Source organism: Crocodylus siamensis, chromosome 4 (assembly GCF_052110815.1).
Source record: "Crocodylus siamensis isolate JL-2025a chromosome 4, ASM5211081v1, whole genome shotgun sequence".
NCBI classification, from domain to species: domain Eukaryota; kingdom Metazoa; phylum Chordata; order Crocodylia; family Crocodylidae; genus Crocodylus; species Crocodylus siamensis.
Genome location: NC_143398.1, coordinates 117544026 through 117565094, shown reverse-complemented (window position 1 = coordinate 117565094; position 21069 = coordinate 117544026). Strand labels below are relative to the sequence as shown.

Sequence of the window (21069 nt, the reverse complement as noted above, 5' to 3'; positions counted from 1 at the left end):
AACAAAGAGAATTCTTTAAAAGTTTTTTTTAATATATTAGTCTGGTAAAAATGCCATTTCAAATTGTTCTTACAGCATATTATACCTCCACTCCTGATGTGGCTATATATAGTTTACAGCCTCATTTACTTTAATGTGCTACCTGAATAACATAATCATAGCTATAACTATGGTAAAGGGTTGTAAGGTGCATGAACCGCTAATGCTTTCTGACGATTTAAATGACTTGTTCATAAAATGTTCTTTTAATAATAATGGTAAAGCTTTTAGCACTAGATGTCAAAAATGCGAAGAATATTGCCTTTTTCAAGTGTTATTTCTTTCTAGCTAAAATGTGTTTTAATAATAAATAGCATTGAGGCCAAGGTTATGTGGCTCTCGTATTTACAGTACAGTCCAAGTAGAAGGCGCTTACTACGTATTCAGACTGGCTGACCTCTGCTTGCTTATGGTTATGTAACATTCCTAATGTATTTGCCATTTCCTTGTTTGCTTGAACAAGATGTTTCTTTCATCAAGAAAGGTCAACTAAATATGTACCAAAGAAGAATATTTATGTATATAACCAGCATAAAAATTACTTCACAAGGTACAATATTATTCTGCTACTGTTTTATAAAGCTTTCCAGTGTTATAGCACTTTATCAGCAAATGGCTTCAAATGGAATTGTTACATGAACACTCGTGCACTGCTGAACATCAGCCTTTCCAAAGCAAGGTTTGCTGGGAAGTTGAATGACAGTCGCACATTTTTTATAAAGCTGAAGAACATAAGTATAAGGGTGATTTTTTTTTTCTTGTCCGTTAACCATTTCCTGGACTGTCTCTCTTTTGTGTGTCTTCAGGTTATTTGGCGTTACAGGAAACTGTGCTGCCTGCAGTAAGCTCATACCTGCTTTTGAGATGGTGATGAGAGCCAAGGACAATGTTTACCATCTGGACTGTTTTGCATGTCAGCTTTGTAACCAGAGGTAAGAGGGCTCCCTGGTTTTATTCCATAGGCTATGAAATAAAATGTGTATTTATGTATATTTACAAGAGAAAGGAATCATTGTCTTCCTCTTGAAACTCAAGACTGGGAATCAAACCTGAATTATTTCCTTACCATTGCCACGGGCACCTGTGTGACCTTGGCCAAGTTGCTTGAACTTTTTGTGCCTCAATCCCCTCATCAATAAATAAGAATAACGATACTTCTCCTTCTCAAGGCTGTCCATCAAGCTTAATTAATTAATATTTATAAAGTACTCCCAAGATCCTTGGCTGCATCATTTATCATTATTGCATCCATTTTATTTAAATTCCTCTGCTTTGTCAATTAAATTTACTTTAAACTACAATCTGTTTCTTTCTGTTAGTGTTCCTATCATCATTTGAATTACTGAGACACTATATGTTGTACTCCACTATTCTTTGTATACTAATTTATTCAAAGAGGCATGAGCTTTCACGGGCTAAGCCTACAACAGCTTCTCTGAACAGGTTAGTCTATAGTCTGTAAGGTGCCAGTGTGTCCTACGTTCTGCCTAACTTCAGGCTAACATGGCTGCCTACCTCTCTCTGTTGTTATATATCAGTGTTGGAATCCCAAGCCATATTTCTAAACCTTGTGAATTGAATTGCATGGCTTTAGTCCTTTTTAAAAATCTTAATCTATTTCCCTGGTGTGGAATCCTATGCTTATGCTTATGGAAGAAGTTTGTTTTGTCACTGATTTCTTCTGGGCCAGAATATCACCCTTGGAAATTAAAGATTTAATTCACATATACTATTTGTTGTACATCTTATATTGCTTGATGTTTTAGCACTGTGATTTAGAGCTTGCACTTCTTTTACATTTAGTATAAAAAACCACTGAAGGTAAAAGATTTTGGGGGCGGTAATAACAAGAATTTACCATATTCTAAAACAGTATTCAACAAAGGTAAATCTAGTCTTACATAAATCATGCCCTCGCCCTATATTGTATCATCCCATACTACTGTAATTATTAAAATAAAAAAGCAAGCATTTTTAGAGCAACATTAAATAAATAGCTGCTAAAATATAGCATACTACAATTGCACTCTAAAAAAAGCTAAATTGACCTTTTTCATCACTTTTCATGCAAAATTAAAATATCAAACAAATAATAGCCATTGCTTAAACTATATAATAACACAAAGTAATTATAGGTTAGAATGCTATTTACAAGTCCTATATCAATTTTGTCTCACCACAGAACTAAAAGGCTGTATTCAAACTAAAGGCTACTCAACCAGTTGAACCACCCAAGTAAGACACACACGCTCCTAAGTTCAGATTCTTAAACCTTTCCTGTCCCTATTGCTGTGAACGACTATTCTGGGATCATTATTAAAGTGCCTAATATATTTCTGTTGTCCGCTTCATTTATTACATGCCATAATGGGGCTGCATATCTTTAGTGTTGGTTATGCACAATTAGCACTTAGTTATTGTCTTGTCACTTCAGCCCATACAAGACAAACTTCTTTAATGGAAGAAGTCAGCTAATCTTCATCAGTCAAGCAAAGCAGACAATTTTTGTTACCCTGAATACAAAAGATGTTTTATGTTGGTAGTGGTACTAATAGGTTTGATTGGAGAATGTATCCTCCAAAAAAACTTAAAAGAATCATTGTTAGTATCCTTTTTATCACCGTAAATGTAAACTAAAATGTCTTCATAGTATGAATACCAGACTGATGATCTTGGACAACTTATCTCTCAATTAGAAATGTGTACTGCAACTGATTTTTAAATTGAGTGCTTTAGTAGTGGTCTAATACAGGTCAGCTTTGATGTTATTGTATGTCTCATCTCTAAGCTTTCAGTGTAGTCTCTCATTTGGACTTGAGGTTTTTCTTGTGCTTTGGGCAAACAGTACCCACTGACACTTTTATTAGGTGGGACACTCCAGTCCAAGCCTTAGACAAAGAACACAGGAGTTACCATATCTAACAAACCATGCACCCACAAGTCTAGTCAGTTGCTGGTATCATGTCTCAAAGAATTTCATATATAGTATCACATTACGCTGTCTGGTCCAGCCTCGATCAAGGTGTCTGGAGGCTATTAATCAATTTACTAATAATGGACATTAATAAAATAACTTGTGCATAAGGTAATTTTTTTTTATTATTTTGTTAATCTGTGGCTAAGCTTTATGCCCTGAAGAGTAATGGTTTATGCTTTTCTTTTGTTATTATTACATAAACCCTAATTGGTAGCCCTTCCCTCTGTGCTCTTGATATCTTTTGTCAATAACTACTGCTGATTGGGCATTTCTTATTTGAAGAAATAGTAGTTGTAATTTTTTTGAAATTCTTTTTTTGTTATGCTCCTTTTCTCTTAGCCTGCTAAGAAAAATAGGAGTGCTAGATTGATTTCCTCTTACCATTAGTTATTCTCTACATTTCTGTCATCATAACCCTTCTCTCCTTATTATATTAAGCAACTCAGTCTTCGATTGCCATAGCTCTGTCAATTTTTATTGTGACTAAAATTCTGTTCCTTCCTTCTTTGTTTATCCCAGGTCTGTGAAATACTGTTTTTAAGCCAAATCGCTAGGCCTGTTCTTTTCATTCAAGTATGACTGATGACTTTTACTATCATTAGTATGATATGCTTTAAGATCAGCATGTTATTTAAACAAACACACACACACACAGAGGCGTGCATGCACGCACACATGCGCTACATGCAGAAGTTTATACCAGAAGTAACACATATCAAACAAGTGTGTCAGTTATCTATTTTATCTCTTCTTGTATCCATTGTCTGTGGGGTTGGGTTGGTTTGGATGGCTAGTTGGTTTGGTTTGATTTGATTTTAGTCCCATTAAATTATCAGCTTTTTGAGGCAGATTCTGTGTGTTCTTGCACGAGTTTCTATTTAAAGTACTGTTGTAACTTACATATTAATATATACCATTCTTGACATGTGGTAACATTTTAGTTTTCGATTGCTGCTGTGAATTGAGAAGTAGTTTCTATAGAGCTATACCCAGTTTTTTTCTTAAAGGAACAGAGTTACTTAGAACCTGAAAGGTTCAATTTGAATTGTACAAAATCATAAAAACAAGACTGAAATGGACCTCAGAAGGTTGTGAAGTCCAAAGCCCTGCTTCAGGTAGAGTCACCCCTGTCCAAAACATCCCAGAAGAACACTTTTTTAACTTACACTTAAACACTTTGATTAATGAGGATTCCACAATCTGTCTAGGTAATTGGTTCCAGTACTTAACCACACTCATAGGTGGAAAGTTCTTCCTATTACGTAACCTAAGTCTCTCCTGCTGCAATTTAAGGCCATTGCTTCTCGTCTTATTTTCTGTTGGCACAGAAAATAATTGATTGCCATCCTTTCTATAACTTTTTTTTCTATTTGAAGTCTCATCAAATCCCCCTTCAAACTTGTTTCTTCCGTTTTCGTAATTATAATTGTTCCAACATCATATGTCATGTTTTCAGAGCCACTAATAATTTTTCTCGCTCTCCTCTGGGCTTTCCAATTTATTTGCATCTTTCTTGACATGTGGTGCCCAAACTGTAAAGAGTGGCCTAAGTAAAGCCCCATCGGGGTGAACAGAAGAATCACTTTTTATGACTTACACACAAAACATCTGTTAGTGTATTCCTGCTTAATATTAGCTTTTTGCGATATTAAGTTGTTGGTTTATATTCAGCTTCTGCTACACTGTAACCCTGAGTCTAAAGTCAAACCAAACCAACCAGTCAGTCAAGCAAAATCACACAGATAATGGATAACCCCAAGGTCCTTTTGTGCAGTATTGCAACCTAGTCAGTCATTCTCCAATTTGTATTTGTTCGTGTGCTTTTTCCTTGGTGTAACACATTGCACTTCTTATCAAATTTCATCCTTTTCATTTGAGATCATGTTATCAGTTTATCAGTGTTGAGTTAAAATTCTATTCAGTCTTCTGAAGGGTGGCTGCCCCACACAGCTTGATGTCATCTGCAGATTTTTACTAAATATGCACTCAGTCCCACACTCCAAATCATTAATGAAGATACTGAAGTTTGACTAATTGATTCTTTCATTCTCTGGGTCTTCATTTTCCTTTTTTTTTAAAAAAAGTGGCACTGTATTTGATGTTTTTCAGACTTAGGATCTTACCTGAACTATATGAGTTCTATAGAAAATATCCACTGGCTCTACTGATAATTTTAGCCAATTTATGAGGAACTGTAGGAGGAATCTGAGGAGGAACTCCTCAGGCTTTGCTGGTGTGAAAAAAAATAGCTTATCTAAGAAACTTGCTCTTTTCCTACTCTAGGCCAAGTACCCGTCTCTCCATCCTTGATAGTAATTGTGTTCGTCACCTCATAATTGACCCTTTTTGTGAAGGCTAAAGTAAAAAAAAGCATTAAACACTTCAGCATTCTCTACATCACCCATTATTAGCCTCCCCTTCCCCTTCAGTAAGGAACCTACGCTTTCCTTGGCCTTCCTCTTATTTCTAATAGACTTATTACTTTCTGTTATTTTTTTGTATCTCTGGCTAGCTGTATTTCACTTTAAGCCTTAACCTTTTGGATTTTATCCCTACATGCTCTTACTCTGTACTCAGCCTTGTTTTTTACTCAAGTTCAATATTTTTATTCTACTATTGTTTCTTCCTTTTCTTGGGATCACAAACTCTGTCTTTTAATGATCACTGTGACCTTATTTGCCTTGCACCTTCAGATTCTCAACCAGTTCGTCACTATTATTTAAGAGTCAAATTGAGAACAGCCTACCCCCTGCATTGGTTTCTCCACACTCACTACCGATAATTGTCCCTAACAACTTAAGAATTTGCTAGCCTGTCTGTGTACTGCTCTATTACCTTCCCAGCTCATATCATGGAAGATAATGTTCCCAAAAGTCTTGTGATTTCTACATTTCAGTTGATTTCTTAAAAACAGCCTTAACTACCTCTGGCTTGGTTGTCTATGGTAGACACTTACCAAAACATCCTTCTTCCTGTTTTTCCTTTTCATCTTAAGCCAGAAGCGTAAAATAAATTTAACTTCTGCTTTGTTTTAGATCTTAGAACAAGTGTATATATCTTTAGTATGCAAGGCATCACTTGCATCTGATAACATTGAATATCATCTGATAATTTGTTTAGTTTTTTTCAGTCCCTCTGAAGTTCTTCAGGCTTCTTCAGGCTTGATGGATCTAAATAATTTTGTGTCATCTGCAAATGTTGCCCCATCACTAGTCAAGCTCTTTCCCAGTTCACTAATGAACCTATTAAGCCACGTTACATGGATCCTTGAGGCAATTTACTATTAACTTTTGCCATCATAAGTGACATAAAGAATAGGTGCAATGTTTGCTACACATATTTCTTTGTAGCTGACTTGCTTTATTCCTATGTTCCTTCAGTTCTTTTCGCTTTATACTGGCTTAACTTTAATTTTTCACGGTTTTCTATTGTCTCCTATTTTGACCCTATAAAATAACACTTCATTTTTGTTATCAAAACAACTAGGAGAAGTGTTCCTACAACATCCTGTGTGCTGAAAAGTTTTGTGAAATCATTTAGTTTATTCACTATATCCTTATTCTCCTTAATTATTCCCTTTATTCCCTGGTAGCCCAACAAATGTGTTTTATCTAATAAAGCATTGAGCTTGGTTGCTGCCTTGGTTTCCTCATTAAGTAGAACAAACACAGTGTATATTTTATTTACAACTCTTCCCTTTTGGAAGTCTGGCTGGTTAACATAAGGGTAAAAATTATTTCACCCAACCTCCTTAGTTGGTTCACAACCTTGGGGGTAGGGCTCTTAACATTGCTCCCCTCTGAAGAGTACCAAGTGGGCTCCTGTTCATCCAGCTTGCTGTCCCAGGCTTGCTTTATAGAAGGTCTGAAGAATTGCTCAGAATAAACCTTATCATTAAGCTTTACCTTGTCTTTGACTCCTTGGTCTTCAGAGGTCTCATCCAAAGCTCTTTGATGACAAGAGAACACTTTAACTTAAATGGACTTTACTATATCAGGGTCTGACTTCCCCTTAAGGTTTAAGGTTTAGCTACCTTTCAGTTTATCTACTTCTTTTGATTGGCCTCTGTGAGGCTAGCTTTCCACAATTTGACAGATTCGTGCTTGATTTAAATAACATTTTTTTGCTTTGCCATTTTCTGTGCCACTTCTTTCATTCCTTCCTTGCCCTCTTCTCTTTTTTAGGGGTATGAGTACCTTAGGGCCTCTGAGAATATGGCCAGATGTTCAGTTGCCACATTGCATATTTCCTCTCTCCCAAAAGTTTAGTAACAAAGCATATGAATTTTTAGTATCTTCCATCCCTTGAGGATTCTGTGGTCAGTGTGATTTAGTGACAATCAATGTAATTGTTCACGTGTCCTCTACCATGTCTCAGTACAGTTTTTAACATCTCAGAATAAAAGGCTTGTTCACCTCACCTCAGCAGTAGCCCCAGAACAATCAATTGCTCCAGGCTAGTTTCTACCAAACAGCATTTTTCAACATGAGAAATAGAAGCAAAAATAAAATAAACTTGTGAAGTTCCATACCACAGATTAATTCTCCCCAAACATTGACCAGCAATACATGTGTGTGACCGGTAATATTTAAGTTGAAAACTTTGCATTCTGGTTTGAGGCATATCTGTGCTTGACATTCTGGGCTAGGCCTGCTGATCTCACTCATTCAGGTCTCGTACTCCATGAAGTTTCTGTCTCCCTTTTTCTCTCGGTTTCTCTTAAGCAGCCTGACAAAATAGACTCCATCTCACTTCATTACTTCCTCGATAATTTCTGTCCTCTTTAGTAGAGCAGTTTGAAATATACTTTACCACTCCTGTGACACATTCCCAAATGACATTAAGCCTAGCCTTACTTCCTTTTGCTTCTTTTGGAACATATCTTTTTGTTAACATGTGGCCATTAGCTTACGTGGCTCACTTTCATTCAAGTTATTCTCTCTCTATAACAGTAAACACTTTCATGTGGAATCACAGAAAGCTCAGAGGCCTACATTACACCACTACCAAGTTGCTTTTGTTTGTATTGAACATAACTATTGTCCTCACTATAAAATTATGTCTGTTTCTAACTAAAGCATTAGATTCCTAATGCATCCTTTAAGTACCCAGGATCTCGGTGGTGATAGTATTCATTAACTATAATTATTTTTATGGAGAGTACAGTTTAAGCACCTTTTTTTTTTTCAAACCAAACAAACTTTTGATGGTTTTAAAAAGCATACCAAAATGAAATGCATCTTCTTGGGCTGCACTAAGTTAATATTTGCATAGGTCTTAGCATATATTGTATCATTTATCACTGAAGCCATATAACCTCAGTCACAAATTAGATACGCTAGAAAACAGCCTTTGACAGGGTCCGGTAACAAGATCTATGTCTTGTTTCCTACTTCTCACCATATCAAAGCCACTAGATTACTACTATAGGAGGAGCTTTCCACACAGCCATCTTTGTTTCAAGCAGTATTTCTCCCTTTCTCTTCACATAACCTCAGCACTGTATTATGCAGCCTTTAATGGCTGCTACAGGAAAGATGGCAGGGAACTATAAAATCACTCAGTGCTAAATGTAATGACCATTTCTTGGAACACAGGTTTATAGTTTGTGTGATACCCCAGCACGCCTCTTTTCAACCAAAGTGGATAGCAGAGGTCATTTCATAATATAAATAGCCTTCCTTTTGCCATTTTAAAATATGACAAGAGTTCTGAGATAGAGGTTAATTAGAATGGTCATCCCACTAAAGTTATAGGCAAGTCCGAAATATTATCATCAATTTATGGCCAGTAAGTCTGATCTGGCATGTTAAACCTGCCCACTGTATAATTTTCCTGTTCCACTTTGCATTTTTATTAAATGAATTGCACAAGGATTCAAAAAAGAAAACACTGTATAGCACCAGCCAAATGGTAGCAGCCTTGCCTCATTTTACACTTCCAACCTACTTGTCCTTTAATATGGAAACCCTTCTATTTCCATGCTTGACTGAGATATTGTGTCCCAGATTCTACTGTTTCTGGGTCACATTTCAGGGATGTAGGAGAGAATAACTAATTATCCCCTCAGCAATAAATTAGTCTGCAAAATTGGTCTAGAAAATTTCACAAGAATTTTGGCACTTGACTCCTGGCCTAAACTAGAAGATTATAGATCTATTTTTTAGGGTCAAAAGTTTAGAATTGTAGGAGGAGCTTAATTTTTCATATAATCAACTGATTCTTTTTCTTTGGCTCTGCTAAAATATTGGAACAAAGCATCACTGAGTGTAAATGCAGCTTTCATAGAGTATTTACCTCGCTGTCATTAAAACCAAATTAACTGATTTAACTCTGAGAAGCAAAGCCTCCACTTCCACACCCCCTTGCAAACAGGTTCATAACCAAATTTGTACAACGAGCAACTTAGCACAGAATTGAATTCAGTATCTCAAATATCAAAAGTTTCTCCAAAAGGATAAATAGTAAACTAGTCATGATTTTGCATGGGACACAGTGTGTCACTGGGTCCAACTCATTAATATGGCTAAAGGGGAATGTAATGGAGCACGTCGGTATTTAGAGTGGGGGGTGGGCAACCTTTTTGGCAGGCATGTTACAAATTAGTCCTACACATTCCCCAAATGCCACCGTGATCACCTTTACCCTCCTGATCTGCTCCTGCTTTATGCACCCTGCCCTGTCTGCCACTGTGCTGCCTGTCCCTACCCTACTCTGCCTCATGCCACCCACAGAGGCTGGCCATGCTACTTGTGGCACGCATGCCGCAGGTTGGCCATCTCTGGTCTAGAGCGTTCAGGAAGCATGTGCTAACTTCCTCCTAGAACACAACTGTGCACTCATTTCAAGTTATGCTTCCCGTGCCTTTGGGACTGAAAGACAAAATAGAATAGCAAGAGGATTTTGTCAGCTTGGAAGGAAACAGCAAAAGCTACAAGGAAAAGGAATATGCAAACGATGCAATTTAAGTAAGCTGTGCTTAGCAATGGGTTTTCTCTCTATTAAATATTTTAACTGAATTATTATTGTAACCTCCGTATTACATTGGACCACAAAGAAATAGACCTGGACGGTTTTGTGTTAGTGCATTCTGCTAGCCAAGCAAATGTGGCCATATTTCCTTTTAGTGGCTGACCCACGGAGAATGACTGCTTGCTGCTTACACTCTTCAAGTGGTAAGCACTTGTGTACTGAAGTTCTGTCTCCTATGTCCATCAACAGCTGTTTGGACAGCCAGGGACTTAAGTAGGATATTTTGTTTATAACCTTATTTGTTTTATCAACAGCATAAATACTTATCTCTTGGCAAATGTAGATTAATTTCGTCCCCCCCATTAAAACATTATTTTCTTTAGAAACCCACTTGTATGCCAATATCAGACATCCCCTATGTGACAGCAGCTCCTCCTGTTATATCTTGTTCTAAGGCAAAAAGTTCACTGCGGAGTGTAATTAAGTTTTAGAAGGGTGTGGGGAGAGCGGGAATGCTTTGGCAAATGGAGTAACCTGACAAGAGACTACAGTCATTCATTTCAACAACTCTCCTTTTCAACTGATCTACTCAAAACATTCTGCTGGCACTTGAATTAAATATAGCAGAGTTGCAAGAAGAACTGTAAATCATATAAAATAGTTTTGACCAAAAGTAACTTGAAGATTTGAGGACCATTCCATAATCTGTATTTTCAATCATCATCATCAGCAGGCAGTAATCCCAAAGAAAAAAAATCAACAAATAAACCAGTTTTCCTTTAAGAGCAAAGCTAATTCTTTTCAATCCACTTTTTTATTACGCTATTTTCCCTCTATCTATTTAGCTAGCATAAGGATAAATTTCCAAAGCTACCCGGTTGGAAAATAAATGGGTTCACTGTTTGTCTAGTATTCCAATCTTTACAAATGTAAATCAGTCCAACTGCTACTCATTTAAAACTCCAACTTCACAAAACATTAAAGGGCTGCTTTCAATACACAATTTAATCTGTGACAATTCACTAAAATTTCTGCTTGACCATCATTAGAAATTGACTATCTGATAAAGAGAGACCACTATCAAGGGTCATGTGGGTCAACTTGTGTAATTATATGTAGTTTTACTGGGTCAGCTACAGCAGACACCACTATTTGAAGGTTAAATTGTTACAATTAAATACATATACAGCTATTCCCATAGCTACGCTATAGTTAAATCTACCATAAACAACACAAGCATTTATATCTGACCCTAACTGTGTTAAAGATGTCACTGTTTGGAAATTATACAAAAAAGAACATTATGATCGGTTAAACACTGAACAATACTTTATATCACAAGATGCATAATTAGGTGGTGGAAACTGATTTCCTTTATCCACATCAGTGCTAACAGGTTCGTTTGGGTTACTTTCTTTAATTGCAACAGCGTGAGCAGTGGCTCCCAACACATTTTATTCCTGGAGAGTTTGCCATAAACAAAAGGGTTGTGACCTGGATGCCCAATCAGTCATTAGTGGAACTTTTTTCTGTACACTGGGCCCCTCGGAGTTGTTGCCTGGGGCCTTTAAAAAACACTTCACTTTGTATATAAAATGTGGTCTATTAACAATCTGATAAGCACACAAACACGGATTGCTTAGTTTGAAGATGTTGTTTTAATTAAGTCTGAAGCTTGACAGCCCACCAGTGTCACCATGCTTTTCCCATCCATTTCAGAAAATCAAATCAAATAATAGTGTCATGTTATTAGCAGTAAAATAGTTCTGAGACACTTATTAGAAAACTAGGATATGCGTCCTGATATATTACAAAATGGGAAGAAAGTCTTTTTTTAGTAACTAAATTTATGGTTGATTCCTCCAGCAAAATCTGTATTGTGTGTGTGCATGTATATAAATACACACGTATGTGTGTGTGTGTGTGTGTGTGTGTGCCCCCCCGTGTGTGTGTGTGTGCGCCCCCCCCATCCAAACACAGACATAGATGGACTGACAGAACAGTCGACTGCTATACAGTGTTTGGTCTTTATAACGTGTATTATTTTATGAGACATTAAAGATATTATTTGTATAATATTTATAAAAAATGTTAAAGAATTAAGCATTCGGAAGCCTATGATCACTTTTTGCCCCTCTCTGATTTGTGTGGCAGAACTACAGTTGCTTTTCATTCAATTCACTGGACTTGGATATTATTCTGTTTTATCTATGCAGCTGCTATCCAAGACTCCCATGGTCTTCAGTGGATTTTGGATGAAGTCCTTGGCTAGGGGAGTAAAATCACTTGTGTGAACTGAATTTTGTATAAGGTGTGCAATACATTCTGATAACAGCAATTTCATAGTGGGGCTTTTCCGTATGTTTTTTTTTCCAAAACACTACAACACAGACAACAGATGCAAGCTGCATTGTTCCTACAACGCAATTGTGCCTGCTTGTGGTACAGCCTTTGGCTTTAATATCACAACAGTTTATTCTAAATAGAACCTTTTCCTCTCTCTCTCTCTCTTTTTTTTTTTTCAGATTTTGCGTTGGAGACAAATTTTTCCTAAAGAACAACATGATTCTGTGCCAGACAGACTATGAGGAGGGCTTAATGAAAGAAGGTTATGCACCCCAGGTTCGCTGATCTGATGCCACATCATTAAGAATATAAAGCACTATGTTCTTTTATCTTTTTTGCCCAACATGTATATAAGAAATGACACAGGAACCTACTGAATAGCGTAGATATAGAGAAACAGGATGGTTGCGTGGAATAAAAGGCGGACTGCGTATGTATGTAGTGAAAATTGCTCCAGTTCAGAGTTGAATGTTTATTAAAAAGGTACTGTATATACTGCTGGATTTTTTGCTTGCTATTGTTTTTTTTTTTTCTTTTTGTGTCACTTGGCATGAGATGTTTATTTTGGACTATTGTATATAATGTATTGTAATATTTGAAGCACAAATGTAATACAGTTTTATTGTGTTACCATTTGTGTTCTTGTTTGCTTCTTTGTATTGTTGCATTTAGTACAATCAGTGTCTAAACTTACTGTATATTTATGCTTTCTGTATTTACCAGCTATTTTAAATGAGCTGTATCTTTCTAGTAAAAAAAGAAAAAAAATTAAAGAGCAAATCCCAACATTATGCTACACTTAGAGCTTAAAAATACTATTTGCATTAAAACTATTTAAAAAAATAATAATTCTAGCAGGAACCACTGCTAATGATGCTATGGTTAAGGGTCTATCAGCACTTCTGTATAAGCCTCTATTTTTCAGGGGTTAAGCCTCAGCTGTTTAATTGCATAAGTTTCCTCAAAGAGCACTTTTATTTTCCTACAAAAATGTTGAGAAATAAGTTTGGCTGTTTATGGACATGTTTTAAAATGTGCAAAAACTAATGCTTTTTGGGTGCTGCTTTTAGCTCCTTTGGCATTCAAAATTAGTTCAATTTTTAATTAAGCTGGAAATTAGGCCGTAATGGAACCCAGTGCCTTTGGGTATCTTGTAATATATGTTTATAAATATATTTTCTGAGGTTGTTTTAATTTGGAAAAAAGTGACACCTGCTCTTGTGCAGAGATCTTTTTTTAAAATCACAGTTCTTAGAATTTGGGATTGCTTTAGTTTTTTTTTAGCCTCAAGACTTAACCCTAAACTTCCATGGAGAGTTGGCTGTGTCTTAAATAGTTCTTTGGAAAACAGTGAGTTTAGAAAGCACTAAGAGCAGCTTCACTTATAGGGTCTTCTTACATTAGAGAAAGCTGATATTTTGAAGGTGACTTGTCACCGGCAACCAATCCTAACAGGTACTGTACTGAAAAAAAAACTGAATGCATTTGTTGCTGGGACAAAACATTTGACTATCCTTATAGAAAGCAGGAGATGCCACATTTTACCAGGTGCCGCTTATGCTGTTCATCACAGCCTCAAATGGGTGTGTCTGGTCAGTAATGGCAAATGAATCATCTTCACATGCTTGCTGACAGTGGGAGGGAAAACCATTGTCAGTAACAGGACAATCTGGACCTACACTTTAAAGCCATAAGATTGTTTCATCAGTGGTCCATAGGTGATCATAGTCCAGACGGAGTTTAATTATGTTACGTCTACTCGGAGGATGGGATTTAACAAATTGGCTAAATATATTCTTTTCTTTCTGGCACTATAGCTCACTGGAAAAATAGCCAGTATTTATGAAGTACTGTCTCATATGCTGCCGTTTACACTTAAGAATGTCATACACACAAAGCAAAGGGCACGTTAATATAGTTTACTTGTGCACAGTGTAAATTATGTCCTTTGCTCTTCCCACTCCCTCTCGGTTCTGCAGCTTCCACAGTGTTCTTCCTGGGAATGGGGAAGGAAGTTTTATAGCACAGTAGGTAATTCCTCTATTTGCAGCTCTGAGTAGACTGCACAGTGGATGAATTTAGAGATGGATTTTTAACTCTGACATCTGATGTTTCAAACCTGGCAATCTGAGAGAGAGTGTACATTATTATAATGTGGCTTTTGTTTGGACACAAACTGAGTTTACAAGTAAGATTGCTCCCTAAATTTTCAGTGATCTATAGCCTGAAGAACACTAATGGTCATTGTTCTTTCTAATTCAATAGGGAGCAAAGGAGAAAATTCCAGTGCAGGTCTACATCATAACTGAGAATTTTTTTCTTGTGGACCACCTAACCTCCCATTTGTGATCACACAATCATTTCCCCACTCCCATTTGGCCACACAACCCCCACCCCCGCAGTCACTATAGCACTTGTTTACACAGAAAGTAATATTAGGCAATCATTTGTATTTATGTATTCTTTCCAGTGCAATAAGTATTTTGTCCTGTTAGGAAAAATAATTAATCATTCTGTCTTTAGCTCTTCATTTCATCACCACCCCCCCTCCAAACTGCACTGTATCTTTCGGTGAGAAACTAGATGAGCTATTTGCCAGTTCTCCACAGACCATTGCTTGGGGACCTCTAATCTAGGAGTCAGAGCAGGGATGGGATTTAAAAAAAACCATGGGTTCTCCTTTGAGCAATTGTCCAGATGCACATTATCACTGAGGAGGAAATTATGTGTGCTTATGCCACAGTCCTTTCATTAGCTAAGAGGAGGCCTTGGACACAAGCACACACAAAGTTCCCTCACAATTCAAATTGTATCTGGACAGTATGTCTCGAAGAACACTTTTCTTCTTGTCCTTGACTTGCTGTGACCCAAGTCAAGTCACTTAACTTCTTGGTGCCTCATGTGCCCCATCTGTCAAATGGGGATAATACTTACACTGCTTTTGTAAAGCGTATTGGGCTCTTCAGGTGACAAGAGCTATATAAGCAAAATATTACTAGTAGCATTAGCTTAATCTGGGAAAAGGAGAGCATTTTCAAAATGTCTGGTAGACGGTTGCTTTCATAAACTCAAGTCAGCCATAGAAGTGAGGGAGAAACAAACTGAGAACAGTTAATAAGCCAGTGAAGACTTTTGCAGTAGAATTGAAAGCAACCAACTTCTTTTAGTATTAGAAATTTAATAGCAGTCTCCTGATACCACTATTCAGCTGTGTATGAAGAATAAATGAAGAGTATGGCTTGAGGAGCATAAGTGAAGGAAAAGTGGCTCGCATATATGTATATGTGTGTGAGCTCTGGGATATTTATGTATCTCACACACCTTTATAAAAGTATTGCATATAGGATACAGAAATAATTAGGCTGAACTGGGGAGTAGGCTCAAGGAAAAAAACCTGGAATACATAGAAGTGTGCAGTATTCCATTTTGCATAGTTAAAATAAATTGGAAATTAAAATATGTAACAAACATTTAATAATCCTAAACTATGAAAGGCAATGTTCTGAGCCTTCCTTGGGAGCTTTATTGATCTATTTGATTGAAGCCTGAACCTACCTCTTCATTTTCTTTATAATCGTTTCCCCTCGTTTGTTGTTTCCATTGCTGCTTGTGACAGTGTTCTGTCTGCTTATGAGGAAATGTTCTACTAATGACCATTGTTCAACTTGGTCTACTCTGTCAGCCAAAACCACTTTCACCAGCATCATCTTTTTTTACTATATCCTCTCCCTATGAATCCTAAATCAAAGTAAACTGACATCTTAAGCAAAAACTAAAACACAGTTCTTACATTGCTGTTTTCTAGCCCACCTGGTGACGTGCAAACAATCAAATCATGACTTTTCAATTTTAGAAAGACCCTCTACCAACTGCTAGCCAAACATGCAGTGTCTCTTATCTTCTGTTACTGGAGCTGAATCAAAACTGCCTGGGCTCTGGAGAAGCAGTGACTGAGGCTGAAAGTTGACTTTTATAATTACACTTTCATGTTGCTTAATACATTTTCTGGTTTATTTCACGCACATTTTTCCTCCCTAAATGCTTAAAAACTTATCCTCAGAAAAACACACACACACCCCGTCAGTGTACTTAATTGCTGTAAGGAAAATAGAAGTAAAAGTAAGTGGTCAGCGAGAAGGAAGATTGTGAAAAACAGTGGGGACTGGTAAGGTTTAGCTTGTACAGACAAAGTATTTTAAAGGCTTTTTCAGCATAATATGCAGCAGCTTCTTATAATTTTCTCAGCAGTAGGTAGTTTACAGTCATCTGTACTGAGAACAAATCTTGTCAAAAAATGAAGGTCTGTAGTGATTGCTGGGTATAATTTTATACATTTAACTGATTCTTCTGAAAGCTTCAACTGTGCTGCTGTTGTCAGACTAAATTATCAATTTAGCCATTTTGTTGTTTAATGAATAAAAAAATCCTTCCAAATCCTATAAACTGGCATTGGAGATGTTGTGGTTTCAATAAAGCATAAGATTTAACAACTCAAACTCCAGAAAGCAAAGTGTGTACTGTATATACAAGCAGTGTTTTTATTCTTTTTAAATACCACTTTAGATAAAAAGCGAATTACATATTCACTTAAATACATTTGTCTCCCTTCACCCCAATGATACAGACCAAACCTGTTTATTGTTCACTTCAGTACACTGCAAAAGAAACCAAAACACAATATACGTGGGGTAATAGGCCATTAGCACAAACATGCTCCTAGCAAAAACCTTTTGTGTAGGCACCTTTTCTAGAAGCTGCCAATTGTGGGTGATAGAAGTATTATAAAGGAAGTGATTTTAATACTGTTTAAGGCATTAAAGCCAAGGCATATCTGTTTAAAGCTTTAAAGTAAGGGTTGCATGTATCTAATACCTTTTAAAATGCCCTTCTGCTGATTTATATTCATCCTGAACCTGCTAATAATGAGTATACATAAGCAAATACCATCTTCCCCCTATTCAGCATGTCATTGGTATGAAAGCCCCAGAAAATATCTCACATAATCAATGTGTTCGGAGAGTTATCTAGCACAAATTACTCATTAACTCAATAGCACATAATAAAAAAGAACATCAATTAATTAATGAGTCACCCTCAGATCACTTTGATTACAACACAGCTCTGTTGAAACAGCAGTTATAAATGGAGCTGCCTCTCTTTATTCATTGTTTGCAATTGGCCCATTATTTTGCTGAGACCAGTGTCATATTTAACACATGCCTGCAGGTAATTGTGTGATTAGTTTCATAAATGAAGATGCGAAGGGAGCATGCAGAGAATCTAGTTTTATAGTTGAGTCTGGCGGTGCAGGAAACCACAATCCATACAGTAAAGTAACCTGGTTGCAGCCCTCTGTTGCATGTAGGGGATTAAGCTGCTTCTGTGCCACAGTGCTTTTTGTTTGTTTGTTTTAATATTATAATACAAAAACCACTCAGTACTGTTTGCTGTAAGGCTTCTATCTAAGCTCTCAAAGTCCACTGTAACTATTATCAAAGCAAACTTCCCAACAGGCTTTGAGTTAAGTATTATTTGGTGGGTAACTATACTAAGGCAAACTGGTTAAGTGGTTTTTCCCCAAATCACATCGGAAATCAGTGCCACCCAAACAAACATAAGCACCTTAATGTATTGATCAGGATTCGTTATTGACCTAGCCTCTAGGGCAAGCCAAGTGGACATACCCCTCCTCCCCCCCCCAAATACCTGCTCGGTAATGCATTGGTGAGAGTTGGGGTTCTGGCAGGGACAAACATCACTGTAGGGCTGATTCTAAAATATACTAAAGATGGATTGCCTGAGATGTACAAAAGTAGCTCCTTTTCGGTCCTGAAGCTGCTCACTATTTCAGTTAAAAACCCACTCTGCATGGTAAATAAAGGGTTTTCAAACCTTCACGTCACCTGAAGTTTTTTAGAGGAAAGCCTAATAAAAGAACACAAAGTCACCATCTAAAGTTCCTAAACTGTCTTGGTTAAATGCCATTCCAATAAGCTTATAGTGTAATTATAACAGTTCCCTTAGGTAAGTAAGAAACATCTGTTAGTAACACATAGCAGGTGTTAGCAATTACACATACTGAAATTTTTTTTAAAAGTGTTTTTAATTAAAAAGAATTCTGTTTTCTGAAAAGGAAAGCCTGGCAAGTCCAAACATGCTTTTGTTTGTGTAGCTCCAGATCATGTAATATGTAAAATGATAAAGGCAAAATCAACTTAAATTAGCAAGGGTTTGCATGTTTGACTCCAGATTACTGCAATCAAAACTGAATTGAGATTCAGTGCATTTTTAAACCACATACATTTTAGGGTGATTTCATAAAATTTGAACAATTCTTGAGATCACTGAACATCTCTAAGTATAAGTTAAACATGGTTGTGTTAAGTAATGTACATAGTGGGCACTGTATGAAGAGGAACAAAAAAGCACATAAGGCTATCTAATATATTGTTCATGTGCCCACTACTGGGAAGCAGTATCTACATTATGTTAGAGAAAATTCAAAATACTATGAAGAAAAAATCCAAGAGAAGATTATATTTAATGATGTGCTTTACTATTGCCATTGAAAAATAAAAGGAAAGTGTTACACTGGAAAGCATTTAGGTGTGTGCTTAATACAAATTAAAAATAATCAGGTAAGCAATTCATTTCCCCCTCATAGATACCAAGATCAGGGGCATTTTTTTGTTTCAAATCCCAGTGTAGACTTTCATAGTCCTTTGAAATAAAATATGTAAAACAACTGGGTTTGGGGAAGAGCAGTGGTATGCACAAGCATTAACACAATCTATGGATCTGTCTTTGTATCCAGCTGGGGCTGAGGTTGTGCTTATTTGTCATACAAGACCCAGCGGTGCTTTTCACAAAAGTATTGTTAAATTCCCACTCAGGAAAGTCTTCTCTATACCAGCAGTCCTACGACAATGTAAATTAGATTTCCTTCCTTGCTTTCTATCCCACGGTGTCAGAAGATATTGCAACACACACAAACATGTATTCAACAAATGATATGAAAAATAGTATCAATATACTGTTATATTAATGAAAAATGCACACATTCTTTTGTCACACAATTGATCACGCTCCCAGAAAGCAAGAACAGATTTCTTTAGCTGTTCCTTTCTTTTCTTATAGCATATATAAAGTATTAGATTTATCCACTGTGTAATATTTCTTAGCATCTTTATTGCTTATTTATAATATATGCCATTGTTCAAGACTTTCTCTGCATTTAAATCATTAATATTAATAATATCCAGCCAATACATTTGCAGCATTTTAACCCACATGTAATAACTGCGAGCATATAAACTTTTTTCCTGTTCTGAAAAGGAGATGACATATTACGTTAACAGGAACTTTTGTATTTAAAATGAAATTAATATTATATATTACATCCATTTATAGACCATCCATTACTGTAAAACTGTAACCAGGGCTAAAAACAGTGTCAATGCAATTCAACTGACATATGAGCGATGTAAAACTGTAATGCAGCAATAGGTGTGACCAGTATTTTGAATATCCTCAGTAAAATAACACTACTTAGTATACAGTTTATAAAGTGTCTCTTGGACTGTACTATGCAAAATCCTGCTTTAAAAAGTGAAGCTAGAAGGTGGATTGTTGACAGCAGAAAGTAGCCATACTATGCCATACTTTCTCAAGCACGGCAAATATAGAGTGACAGTCACGCATTTGCCTCTACAGACCCACATCCAATCATGCCAACTGAAATGTCACTTATAAGCCATGCTGTAGGCACTGAGGGTTATTTCCCCTTTAGCTCCTCCTGCTAAAGCTATTTCTGTGTTTTTTAAACAATCAAGTTCCCCCCCGCCCTTCCTACCAGTAGACTATAAAATGGCCCTTCAGGCCAGTAGCTACTTTATTCAGAAACACGGTGGGTACTGAGGAAAAGGTGCTCACTTTTTATCTGCTAGCTGGAAGGTTAGCACACTTGGCCAAGACAAGAAATGGGTTCTGGGCCCTTTTCTGGGCTCTGGGCGCTGCTGGGGCCACACTCCAGGACTAGCTTCCCATCATATCCCCAGCTTCCTGGGTGCTGTGTGAATCCCATTCCAAGTAGGGTGACCATCCTTCCCTAATGGGTGGCACCATCGTGGAATGGGAACCTCAAGTCCAGGTCCTGGGCTGCATGATTCCAGAACAGCATTTGTCTCAGATTTGCAGTGTTGTGCAGGGATCCAGGGGAAATGGTTGGTTTCCCCTTGCAGGCTGGCAGCATTCCAGCCTGCAAGGAGATGCTGGGAGTGGGATGCAGGGTCGCCACGTGTATGTGTGTGCCTGCACACATGCACATGGCAGGGAACACAGCTGGGCAGCCTGGAGAGCAGCTCCCTGCAGGTAAATCTATGGGGAGGAGGGAGAAAAAGGAGGGCAGATCAAGGCCTCCTATGGTGTGCAAGGGAGTGGGGAAGGGGTTAGAGGCACAGCCCAGCCAGGGCAGTGCATGAGGCCAGGGCATGGATTGGGATGGAGCCACAGGTGGCTCGTTCAGGGGGTGGGGGAAGCATGGGGGGTGCATCCCCCCAGATTTGTGTGAGAGGCAGGGGTGAATGCAGGCTGCCCACTGCAGGCTTGGGGCTCCCCAACTTCCTGCCCTGCCTCCAGGGGCCCCATACTGGTCATGCTGCATGACCTGACCATCTGGCGGCAGCAGGAGCAACAGTGACTGTGTGGAGTTGTATCCCCTGCTGCTGCTGGGTGGT

General features: G+C 37.5%; 1 protein-coding gene across 6 annotated transcripts in view; it reads left to right on the top strand.

The window, feature by feature from the left end:
• LMO3 (LIM domain only 3) overlaps positions 1-14219 on the top strand; it is a 75213-nt gene extending 60994 nt beyond the window's left edge. For all 6 annotated transcript variants that reach the window (XM_090043554.1, XM_090043553.1, XM_090043552.1 and 3 more), the window contains 2 exons: positions 846-971; positions 12514-14219. In XM_090043554.1, coding sequence (XP_089899680.1) covers positions 846-971; positions 12514-12619 — 232 coding nt within the window. In that variant the 3' untranslated portion in view covers positions 12620-14219. The remainder of the gene's footprint in view (positions 1-845; positions 972-12513) is intronic.
• Positions 14220-21069: the final 6850 nt, after the last annotated feature.